Source organism: Acinonyx jubatus, chromosome C1, assembly GCF_027475565.1.
Source record: "Acinonyx jubatus isolate Ajub_Pintada_27869175 chromosome C1, VMU_Ajub_asm_v1.0, whole genome shotgun sequence".
Classification (NCBI taxonomy): Eukaryota; Metazoa; Chordata; class Mammalia; order Carnivora; family Felidae; genus Acinonyx; species Acinonyx jubatus.
The window spans coordinates 9,678,837-9,691,498 of record NC_069381.1 but is presented as its reverse complement, the minus strand read 5'-3'; the positions used below and the strand labels follow the sequence as shown (position 1 = coordinate 9,691,498).

Sequence of the window (12,662 nt, the reverse complement as noted above, 5' to 3'; positions counted from 1 at the left end):
AGAAAGCACTCGAAAGTCGTCAAGTCCGCAAGGCTCATCAGGTCGTTTCCAAAACCACTTGGGAAAGGAAGCAAGCACAAGGCTAGGAAGGTGGGAGGAAGAGCTGGGGTTGCACGTGTGGCTGGAGACGGGAAGGGGCTACACAGTGGGGGACCTGGGCAGCCCCCAGACAGGAGACCGGGCCACGGATGCGCCAATGAGCAGTTTTCCATGTTTCCCTTTGTCACACCCACTCAAACCTCTCTTGTTCCGTCAAACCTTTCCTGACACTGTTTTCATTTTGGCTAAAAAAAGAATTTTAACAGTAATATGGAGATCATGACCACCAGCTGGATCTCGCTCCTACTCTGTTATTTTTTCTTTATCTCCTAGCACAGCATAAAGGCCCTGTATCTTGTAGGCAAACTCCCAGAAAAAGGTCAAGAGGCACCAGGATGGAGGGGACCCAACAGGGGCTGTGACCCTGGAATACTGGCTGAGAAGAAACTGCACACCCAGCCAACCTTCCTCTTCCCGAGGCCGGTCGCCTCTTCTTTCCATAACCTACAGCCCAGCCCAGGGCTCAAGACTAGCCCTTTACTCCCCACCTCCCAGGTGACCCCTCCCCCCTACCGCCTTCAGAAAAATGGGAGAGACGAGACAGTACCGGCAGGGGAACTGTAAGCTCAGACAGCAACACATCGGTGCTCGAGCCATGAAGGGCTACACTAACGGTCTCGTTTTCCCCCACCTCCATTCACCGGTTCTTCAACGCCTGCTGACATTACCTGGGGCTTTAAACGACAGACTACCCAGGCCCCACCCACGGTCTATTTTAAAAGGTTGGTCGTAGAGCTTTGGAGCCGGTCGTCTGGCACCTCTCTAGGTGAAAAGTCTGAGAGGCGCTGCACGTGAGAGCAGGGCTGTGGCTCCTCGTTGTCGTCTGACAGCCGGGCCTGCTGCCCAACAAGTGTGCCAATCCCCGCCAGGTCCCCTCCAGCCACCCCCACCTCCCAAGTCTCTCAGGCCACCCGATCGCTGTCTACACTCTACGACTCACTCCTCAACGGTGCTTTCCCGGAGACAGTCTCTGAAGGAGGAGATTCCCGAAGGGGGAGCAGCGGGCTGCTGCCACCCGGTAGGGAAGAGGCCACAGGCTACTGGGTCTCCTAAACAAGGACAAGTGGCAAACCACTTCCTCTAACCATCAGCCCGGTCTTTGAAATGCCACCTCGGTTGGGGCGCCTGGGTGGCTCAGTCAGTTGAGCATCTGACTTCGGCTCAGGTCATGATCTCGCGGTCCGCGGGTTCGAGCCCCGCGTCGGGCTCTGTGCGGACGGCTCGGAGCCTGGAGCCTGCTTCGGATTCTGGGTCTCCCTCTCTCTGCTCCTCCCTGGCTCATACTCTGTCTCTCTCTCTCTCTCAAAAATAAAACATTAAAAGAAATTTTTTTTTTAATAAATAAATAAATAAATGTGGCCTTGGCATCCAAGTCCGCCTTTCTCTCACCCACCTGCACTCCACTCTCGAGGTCAACGTCTATGCTTTATGGATAAAGTCGGTCCATTCGAAGGTTTGGTATCAAATCAAAATCCACCTGAGTAGCAGACGCAGTAACTGAGCTACAGTTTTACTAAAGTCACTTTCACCAAGTAGTAAAAGGCTGCAGCCAACTAGACATCCATCCTCAAATATGCAGTTAGAGGGATCTTCTTGAGCACCCAGCCTTTGGAAAGCTGTGACAAAGTGACATTTTCCATAGGAAGTATAAACAGGGGAGACGGCCAAACAAATGTAAAGTTCCACCAGGGCCAGGATTTTTAATCCGCTGATGTAACCAGGGACCTCAACACAGCCCGGTATACAGTAGGTGCTCAATAAACCGTGATTCTGTAGAACATCTGACTAGAAAGCACCTGCAGCAACCAGGTTAAAACAGCCAGCCCAGAGAGGGGTTTGTAACCACAGCGAGAGGTGCTTCAAAAGAGCAAAAACGTAAGGCTTCAATTACTAGCCTTCTGAATGTTGTAAAACGTTGCACTCCACGAAGAGTAAAAGCAACCAGACTCTCGGGCGGCTCGTTCCTGGCGGGGTGGGAGCTACAGGGCTTCCTGGGGACTCCTCCCGAGGAACTGTCCGTGTGCCTGTCACGCTCCAGCACTGCTGTCAGCACCGGCGGCCCAAGGAGACAGACCCAGTCCCGCTCTTTTCAGTCTGGTGAGACAGCCTGTGAGCATCCATACCCAGTAAAAAAAAAAAAAAAGACCTCCTTCTGGAAGGAAGGCTCAGAGACCGTCTCATCCGTGACCCACTTGGGCACATTGGGAACTGAGATTTGGAGGGTAAAAGAACCTGCCCGCTGGCAGGGACGCGGAGGGCACCTGTTAGACGCCTGTTAACTGGCACGTGGAGGGAGGGACGAACGAGGAGCACAGGACGGAAACCCGTTTCTCCTTCCCAGGGCAGCGCTTCATCTCACAAGGCCCAGCTCCTGCACGGGACACTGGGCGAGTTCGGCGCTCAGTTTAGCGGAACATTTAAAACAAGGGGACACCGAAAGCTACTGCAAAGCTCCCTCAGCACCCCTCTCCCCCCGCCCCTCCCCCACACATGCCTCCTCGTCCCTGGGTTTTTGCAACATAGGAGTATCCTCGGCCAGAGATGGGACCATCTGGCCAAGGCAGGCCGCTCGCACCTTCAGCTTCACTGCCTTTCCCTCGGATGCAAGAACACGCAGAGACAGGAAGAAGGTATGACAAAGCATGTGCTGCTGTGGAGGGCTTGATGAAACTGCTGATCTTCAGTCAATTAAAAACAAACAAACAAAACAGCAATTCCATATTAAGCTTGATACAAATGTTACAGCCGGTTTCATTCTTCCAGGGATTCATAAAAATAAAAACCCCCAAACTAGCGTGAACAGTTACCAAGCAGAGAGGAAGCGGAGACCCCACGTAGGAAATTCTTTATTTCCCTCTTGGCAAAAGGAGTTCACAAGGTTATTTCTCAGCACCACGGTCCCGACTGCGCGTCTACCCTCTAGACGGGATGTGAGTTTAATGTTCAGTGACTGCCAAACAGGAGCAAGGGAAGAGAGGTGGTCCGGGCGGGCCGTGCCCGCCGCACTTCTGCACAGCGCAGCCTCCGCGGCTCCTCCCGCCCCTTCGGCCTCCTCCCTCACTGCTCCCCAGGATGTACAAAAGCAGTCCTTTCACGAGGGTTTAGAAAGTGGTTTTATTGGTTACAATGATATAAAACGTATCGCTTGAATTCCCTCTAGTTATTAAGTGCTCGCTGGTAACAGCATAAACACACTCTTTATACAGCTGACAAGCTCAATGATTTATTTCACGCCAGAAGGGGGGAAATAGCGAATGGCACGCCTGTCTATAATGACCCTCTCCCTCTCCCTCTCTCTCTCTCTCTCAAGGCTACATCGGTTAAAGTCAACGGACAACCCCTTTTGTACGTCAAATTGTAAATTTTAATGTTTGTGTTAGAATAGTCTTTTATATCACTCTCCAACAAGAACAATAAAACAACTCACAGCAAACTTCAATACAAGAACACGCTCCAGATTAACAACGCGAACAGAAATGTAAAACGTAAATCATATATAATACAATTGAAGTGTCCAAAACAATTTAAATAATTTTAAATATTTTATTTTTAAACTGCTACAAATGCTTTACACAACATTTCAACACAAAGTCCCCATAACAGAAATGTAACAAAACGGGAATGGTCGTGAGAGGGTTGAAGTGGCACAAAGTCACCGAACAAGCATCAAACTACACATTTTCAGAGGTAGATTACTTTTGAAGTTGAGAACAAAAATCAACATGAATAAAAAACCAAGCCATTTTCCACCAACTCCGTCATTAAGAAGGGAGGCATAGAATGCACGGAGAAATGACACTTACATCCTCTGGAAGAGGCCAATCTGTGGGTTTTTTGCTCTTAGAGACCGAAGTGTAAAACCTGGCATGTATAAATTCATTTATACTTACGTGTAGATATGCATCTAGAGAGGCCTGGGGTGCATCCTGGGCGCGGACATATTGCTACGCAGTGTCCGATAATATAATGGTTATGAATTAGTGCCAGATAATCAATCGAGAGGACAAGGTCCATTTGGATATATAAACATGATGCTGGATAAAGCATTTTTTAAAAAGTCCATATCCAATCCTGATCTGGTTTCCTCTCCATTATGCTGGCAATCTGCTTGTGATATATATTTAAACAAACAAACAAAAAAAAAAGGCTGAAAGACGCTAAGTGCCTCTCCGTACAGAACTCATTTAAAAGAAAGGCATAAAGAGCTGGTGTGTGACCAAAACATTTTAGAATGAGTGCATCAGAATTTGTCTTCCCTGAAATCTACAAAAACTTCTCCTAAAACTGAACTTGCTTTGCAAGGTAAGAAGTTCAAATCGTTCCTTTCTCTGCTGTGTGCCAAGCGCCAGGGCCACACTTAGATCCGAGCCCCCAGTGCCATGGCGACGTGCCCTCCTCCTTGTAGCCCCATCACCCAGGAGCCAGGCACACGCCAGGAGCCGGGCTCCAGCGAAGCAGGAGACCCTGACCCTAAGCCGGGCAACAAGAAGCCTGCCGACAATCAGTTGTGTGTTAGGATTTGCGAGACAGCTTCAACTGGCCTCGCAAGCTTGGCAGATTTCGTATCCTTTGCTGTAGTGCTTATCCTAAGTTGAGCATGCGATGTCTTTATTTAGTCAATTAAAGTTTGTTTTGTTTGGGGGCTTTTCTACAGGAAGTTCCTAGAAAACAAGAAAACTGAAGATAAATGCCAACGCAACGTAACCCAGTATGAACTGACCACGTTCAGGAAAAGACAAGCAGACCATTCAACAGATGTTACCATGACAGCAAAAGAACACCTCCGAAGGTATACAGGAACCTGGGCATCCTACGCAAAAAAGGCTGGAAGGGACCACAAGCGGGTCTCTTTGGACTGGTGCATGGCAGAGGTGGGCATGTAAAAAAATTAGCATCACTGTAGTTTTTAAATCAATTCATGGCAAATGGGAAAACTTGGTCTGTTATTTCAGTTTGCCTTTTCACCTTTTAGTGTTCAATGGGAACACAGTACTTTTTAGAAGCTGCTCTAAAAGGAGCATTAAAAAAATGTAAAAACACCTTGAAATTTACAAAGACTGAAGAGGGGTAGATAGGAGGAGAGAATGCATCTCCCTCCTCGTCTTTCTGTCTTATGCCAGGTGGAAATGAGCCCTCAGCGACAGATGGAACTTCGGTCCCATAGGACGCAGAGGAGTTCCGGCTGCTAACTGAGGAAGGGGAGCCCAACACAGGGTTCACTGGGCTGAAAGGTGTGACAGGACAATCTAAAGACGGGTGGCATGCCTGGTGCCCTCTGCTGCTCTGTCCTAAGAGGAGGATTTGGAACACAGGTCTTTCTGACACCCTGATTGGCACAATGTCTTGTGCTCCAGGAAATGACCGACTGGCCAAGTTCTGCTGAACCCTCAGCACTGAATGGGAAACTCTGACTTCACTCACATGGCTTCAAAAACCTGTGGAATCCTCAACTGGCATTCAAATGTAAAATGTCTGAGTGCTGGAGACTAGCTCTTCATCAGTCTGTTTTAACGAAACACCCAGGAAAACATGTGCTGCCAGTTCTGTGAGGTCCTTGAATACGCAAGGGGCTAATGCTGAAAACAAAGTCAAAGCAAATATTTCTAAATATGCGCCATGAAACCATCCCTGAATAAAATTTACAAGCAGGAACATATTGAGAAAGGACAAAGACTACAGATTAAAACAGCTCCTTTCCAGTGTAACACGTCCAACCTGCGAGGATGATGAGGCTGGCTTTCCAAGAGCCCTGGGCTGGCCAGTGATGACCCACCACCTTCCCCAGGCCAGAGCTCAGGAATCCCAGTTTCATACCTAATGCACCTTGTATAAGGCGCTAAGAAGAATAAACTCTCTGAGGAAATGCCCACTCTTGTGTCCAGATGAGTTAAGTATGATGTCCTACTGAACATTTGGTTTTTACGTCCCAAAAATACTTCACAAGTTTATGGTCACTTGTAAGCAGCTCCCCGTGTGAGACACACATCCTTCAGATGTGCCCACAATACAGTTCCAGCGACTCCTGCAAACAGGGAGGCCTGCTGCTACCATCTGCCTGTCAGAAACAATAGCCATGTTTGCTTAACAGACTCTTCTTCCGTGTTTCCTTTTAGGCTCAATCCAGTCCAGCAACGTAACCCCCCGTTAACTCTCAAATAAAGCAAAATAATGAAAATTAACTAGAGCAAAGGAGAGAGACACAATTTTATTAGGCACTTTGGTCCTTTGCACTGTTAAGGGTTCTTCAAAAAAGCACTGGAGGAGGAAGAGCTAAGGGAATGAACCTCGTAACTGTATGGTTACTCAGAGAGTTTCTCTTTATAGTACTTTGATTTTTCATAACCTCACTCTTGAATTGTAGAAATAGGAACCAGTACAAAAATGAGTGATTCTTTTAGGTAATATTGCAGACAAACAGGGATGCACATAGTACATTCTAAAGCATCAACCACCTGGGAGATGTTTTTTCAGTACAGTCAGTGAACACGATGGCATTTTCTGGTTCTCTAACCTTAAAAAAAAAAAACAAAACAAAACTCGGCTTAAGAACACCCTGTTGTTGTGGAACTTCCGGAACACAGAATGAGCACAAACAGGTACGCCGTTAAACTGCTACAGGCAGGCAGCTTGAACAGCCAGTAAACAGGTGCATATTTTCACCAGGGCGAAGCTCCAAGATGCTACACACAGGCCTGTGCCGTGGCCAGAGACCAGATGCCGCACTGGAACTATCACAACTGATCATTTAGTTCACTTACGAAAATCGCTTGTTGAAATGGAACCCTTCACTCCTACAGTAAATCATTCCAATCGGCCTTTGGCTAATGACCCTTCTCCACCTCTTTCTTCAGCCACCACGTTAAGGCACACCAGCCCCAAGAACGCCACCTCATCACCTGCGCGCTGAGAACAGCACCTCCGAGTCTCCGAAACGGCAGACACGCCCCAGAATTCACTCTAATGGTTTGCCTGAAACACCGAAGAGCTTCAGACACTGAAAGTGATCGCCAAGAAAGCCTAGAGCCCAGCAGCTCACCCTGAAAGGACAAGCTTTTAGAGTGTCTTACAGAAATTCTGTGGTTGAGCACTTCACGCGGGATTCACCTGTAGGCATTATGCAGGAAACTCCTATCAACTCGGGTTACTTGAGTAACTTGGAAAGTCTGAGAGGCCAATATAACAAGTTGAACTACTGCCCTGTGTTTTTATGTGTTGCTGAGGACAGTCTTAATACGGGGAGGACACGGAATAAAATTGTGAAATCACCTCCCACCTAAGACGAACTCTTACACCATTGCTGGGGGAACGAAGGCGCTGACCCACGGGGCTGACCTGCCCTGGGCTGCCACACCGGCCCGAGGGAACTGCCCGGCTCCGCACGGCTCTCAGCGCCCCCTCCTCTCCTTTCTTCAGAATCTGGCCTGTTTCATTATCCTATAACTGGTGGCGGGGCGCGGGTCGGGGGACGTAAGGCATCTTAAAAAGGAATATGGTGTCGTGTTTTGTTCCATAACCAATCTGAAGCAAGTTTTTCAAATTAAAACACGATAAAAAGAAGACATGATAATAAAAGCATCCTCAGTGACTGTAACTAGGCTCCAGTCACAGAAATAGTCAACAAGATTGCAGTGTGGTTTCAATGAACTCAATGATCTACCTTAACCCTAAGCAATGATCTATGATCCGGAATAATAACAAGAGACACTGAGATGTTACCCGAGATACGAAGGAAGTGTGAGAAAATTTCATCTTTTCGTTAATAGGGTACTTGTGATTCTGAACACTTTTCATGGTTTCAATTCACAACTGGCCCTGTTAGAGAAATGGTACCACGTGCTGAGTCCTAGGTCTGAAACAAAAGCTGGGAATTCGTGGCTGAGGCAGCCCAGCAGTGACCCTTCTTCGTGCCTCCAACGTAATTAACCAACAGCTACTTCCTTTAAATGCTTATGTCAAAATTCTACAGGAAAAAGGAAGAAATAGCCATCGGGCAAGAATATTGTTGTCTTCTGACCGTCTTCCCCCCCGCGCTCGGCAGCTCGGCTCTCCTGTGGCCCTGGAAGCCTCGGCTTACCTGAAGTCCTTCAGCTCCTGCTTGCCACCACCATCCTCCCTCCTGCTGTCGCCCGGCTCGGCAGCAGCTGCCAGCTGGAGGCTTCGGGTGACTGGCCCCCCACTCCGTTCTCTAGATTTTACATTGAACCGGTCTGTTCTTTTCTTACTGGCCAGAGCGGATTTGCTCTGTAAGACGGCTTTGCTTTTCTGTACCCTCACGTGCAGGCTCCGGGACGTCTTGCTCGCGAGCTGAGCAGAATGATTCTTGGCCACAGCTTTGGGTTTTTTCCCCTCGCCGTGGGTTATTTTGGCCATTCTTATGGGGCTTGAGTTCCTTAAGGAGGAGCTTGGCTTTTTGGACTTCACCGAAGCCGTGAACTTGACATTCTGCTTGGACCTGAAGGCCGACGAGGGCAGCGGGACTTGTGCCGGGCCTGAGCTGCGCGCCCTGGTCTTGCCCAGGGGTGCCTGCACACTTTGCATCTTGATCTCAGCGTCCGCGGTCCGCCTGCGGTGGCCGCTATTGTTTTTGTCGTTACTTGCAGGTGACGGGTGTCCACCTTTCTTGGATGAGTGGGCAGCTTTTTTTTTGGAAGGAGAAAGCGGTTTTTTGGGGCAGCTGAAAGCGGCGTGCTTATTCAGGCTCCCGATGTACGTGAACTCTCTGTGACAGTACGGGCAGATGTGCGAGGAGCACTCGGAGGCGGTTTTTAGGTCGGCCTTCTGCTTTGCAGATTTGTTTTTTTGCAGGATTGCTTTCTGGACAAGCTGGTTTTTTTTCTTCAATGCATTTAGCTTGAGCTTGTTTGAGGACATCTTGCTGAGCTCGACACTGAAGTTCAGTCTCTTGGGCTGTCCCATCCGTCTGAAGGCATTTTTCCCCGAGTTATCGAAAACCACCACGCCGTTCTTGGGCTGCACAGTCTGTTTCAAGGGGACTGGGTTTTTCTTAGGGGTATACCTCTTCTTGTCACTAGCAGAGGCACATGCCAGGATGTGTTTGTGTAACTCTGGCATGTTGTCTACACCCTTCCCACACTTTGTGCAGCGAATGGCAGTGGTGAAAGTCTGCGGGATATTGTGCGTAGTGAAATTTGTGGCCGTCACGCCGATCCCCATGGGGTTTCGGTGATGGTATTGAAATGGAGGTGGTTTAAAGCTTGGGTAATGTTGATTGAGACCCAGTCGAACATCTGGGTCTTTTGTCTTTATTCCAGAAGCCATTATTTTTATGGTCGTGTAGAGCTCTTCAGAGGAATCATTTAATTCTTCTTCTTCTTTCGAGGTTTCTAGAGGGTCTTCCGGCAAACTCTGCATGTGCTCTACGTGGGCCTTGCTGGGGTCTGTGAAGTTCTGGGGCCTGAGCGTGCCGCTCTCAAACTCATGGTGTGTGCACACCTTATCGGGGTGGAGATCTCGCTGGTGCTGCTGCAAATTGCACAAAAAAGCAAACTCTTTTTTACAAACTGAACACACAAAGATATTCCCAACTCCATGAAGCAAAAAGCGATGTTCCGACAGATCAGTTTTAGCCTTAAAGAGCTGCACACAAAATTCACATTTGAAGGGCCATTCTTCAGCATGGATAGATAAATGTTTGGTTAGATCTTTAATGGAAAGAAAAGGTGATTCACAGACATTGCAGACAAAGTTTTTGTTGAACGTCTCCTGAACAATCTCCTGCTCAACTGCAGACTGGGGCTCTTCCCTGGGCTTCAGCTCTTCATTCTCTAGTTCTTCCTGCTTGAAAGTTATCATGGGGAGAGAAGCTTCCAGATTATCCCCAGAGGAAACAACGGATGAAACTGCCGAGAGCGGCGGCGGCGAGGGGGAAGAGGAGGAGGAAGAAGAGGAGAACGAAGATGAAGAAGAAGACGAGGAAGAAGATGAGGAAAGGGTCGGGGGTCCGGGCGAAGCAGCAGACGTGAGAGGTTCCACGGAAGGGATGGGAGATGGTGAGGGGGACACCGTAGGGGACAGAATGGGAAGTGGCGACTGCACGGTAGCATTCGAGAGCGGAGAGGGACACGGACGGGGAGACGCCCCAGAAGAGGAGGCCGGAAGAGGGACAGTAGGAAGGAGTGGAGGGGGTGGCGTGGCAACAGTCAACACAGGAGGACAGGCCGGGGGGGAAGAGGGATGCGTTGGGATCAAGAGAGGAGGCAGCTGCCCGGCAGAAAGGGAAGATGTCTGCAGGGCAGGCGAGGAAGGAGAGACATCAGGTGGGGACTCGACCACAGGGGTCGATAAACCAGCTTCAGGGCCGAGGCCAGAGTCTGGCTGGGGATCCAGGGATTGACAAGGACTCGGGCTCCGGGTCACGTCTGCAGCATTCTCTGCGGGTAAATCGACGCCGTTGTACTCGTTGAGAAGAACCTTCTGCAGCATGCGGGTGGTTGGCTTCTTTTTCTTTATGACACTGCAGGCTGGCTGCACCAGATGGTTTTCTTTCGACTCCTTGCCTTCAGAGTCACTACAAGGCTTCTTATGCACACTGAGGTCTAATACAGATTCCCAATGGACCGGGGTCTTGCCTGTGCCCTCGGCCTTCTGTTTGACACCGCTGGATAAGTCCAGCGGCTGTTGGTTGCACACATTGCTGAAAGTAGGACCGGCTGCCCACTCCTTAGACACTTTGTATTCATCAAAGCCTGGCGGGCTCACCGTTTCTCTCTCCTCTCTCCCAGACAAACTCCACGCTGGTGAGTTGCTATGACTTTCTAATTTGGGTTTTTTGGAACCCAGAACGGCATCGGTCCACACCGCTTTGCCATCACTTTGCTTTCCAAAGTCTCGGAGGGCAGGACTGTGTTGTGGGGAACTGGGGGGAGAGCTGGTCCGCCGCTTAAACCTACTCGAGGTCACGGGCAGCATCGACGCGGGAGCAGACACGCAAACGGGACCTAACTTCGGTATTTCCGTGGCCGAAATGCCCGCAGGAGGCGTTAGTTTGTCCTGGGTTTGAAGCAGTTGTTTGAGCTTCGACGACAGGTACACACTCTTCTCTTTGTGGAAAGACACCGCCTCCGAAGTTGATATGCTGAGAGGCAGTAAGGAACACGCGGGCACCGAGGGCTCAGACTCCGTCTCGGCTTTGATTTTAGGGAGCGCGGGAGGACTCGCCGTTCTCCGTTTCTTGGACTCACTGTTCGTGCCGCTGGAAGGCTCTTTAGGAAGATCATCGGCTACGGGGGCCTGTGTGGCCTTTACATTCTGAGTGATTTCCACCGTGACCGGAGTAAGCAGGCAATTGATGCCGTACAAGTCGGCCGAACCAGACTCCATCTCAATCACGTCACAGTTACTCGTGCTGCTGCTGGTCTGAATTTTGCCATCGATGTAGAAATTTAAGTTTTCAGAGATGTTGCTGGAGATGTCCATGATGTACACGTCGTCGGCCTCCCCGTCCTCCTCGGGCTCCGTGCTGGGCACGTAGACACTCTGGGCGGGCGGGGCCTGCTCCGCGGGGGGGTGCGGCTCCTCCAGGAGGCCCCCTTTCCGCCGCACGCCCTTGGGAATCAGATGGCGTTCGTGGACTCTGCGCTGATGCCGCCTCATGTTGGTATGTGTCCCGAAGACCTTCTTACAGTATTTGCACGGATGAAGCTCTTTCACTTCCCCATTCTCTTCTGCAACAGAAGAACCGACGTTTTCTTGCGGAGCCTTCTCCGAACGCAAGAGCAGAGAGTCTTGCCCGAGACCGGAAGGAGTCGAGTCGTCCTTTGGAGCCACGCTGTCTCCGGACGATCTGCCATCGGCCGGGTCTTCCGACGGCTGGAGCGTGAGGCCGGGCTTGCGCTTCAGCCCCGCCTCGTGGCGCCGCTCGTGCCTCCGCCTGTTGATCTGGGTGCCGAACGCCTTCCCGCAGTACTTGCACTTGAAGGCGTGATTGACGGTGGATATGTGGATGTGCATGTGGCGTTCAAGCCCCTGCTTGGTTGTAAACTTCCTTTCACAATGCTGACACGGAAACATAAACGTTTCAAACATATCACCATTGGCCTCTTCCTTAGTTTTGGGAGTTCTGCTAACAGGCGTCAGCCCTGGAGAGCCTTCGAGAGCGTCTTTCGAAACATTTTTTGGTTCCTCTAACAAATCTTCAGGCTTCTCGTCACACCGAATTTCTGGCTCTTTCACAGAACTTTCATTTGGCGTGTCAGCTTCTTCCTCCCCCTCTTCTTCCAGCTCATCATCTTCATCTTCTTCCTCCTCCTCCTCTTCCTCCAAATCGTTCACCTCACAGTTCGCTGCTTCTGGCTTCTCCTCGGGTTCCGCGTGGGGCGCGCAGGCAGTGGGGGAGACTACCGGTTCTGGAAGCACATCCTGACTAACCGCTTCCTGAAGAACGGCGGTCTGCTCAGCTGTTGAGGCCGAAGGCTTCTCGTCCTCTTTGGGACCTAGAAAGCACAGGGAAGCAGAAGCATGGGCGTAAGGGCAAAAACTAGCCACGTTATGCTCAACTCTTACTGTGCAAGTGAGTTCTCTTATCACCTACAACGTGAGAGAGT

The 12,662-nt window shown here is 50.1% G+C and overlaps 1 protein-coding gene across 12 annotated transcripts in view; it reads right to left on the bottom strand.

Annotated features, from left to right (window-relative positions):
• PRDM2 (PR/SET domain 2) overlaps nucleotides 1-12,662 on the bottom strand; it is a 122,782-nt gene that overhangs the window by 27,627 nt on the left and 82,493 nt on the right. For 11 of the 12 annotated variants that reach the window (XM_027060830.2, XM_027060824.2, XM_053203889.1 and 8 more), the window contains one exon: nucleotides 8,174-12,551. The exons of the other annotated variant lie outside the window; for it this stretch is intronic. In XM_027060830.2, coding sequence (XP_026916631.1) covers nucleotides 8,174-12,551 — 4,378 coding nt within the window. The remainder of the gene's footprint in view (nucleotides 1-8,173; nucleotides 12,552-12,662) is intronic. 12 annotated transcript variants of the gene reach the window in all.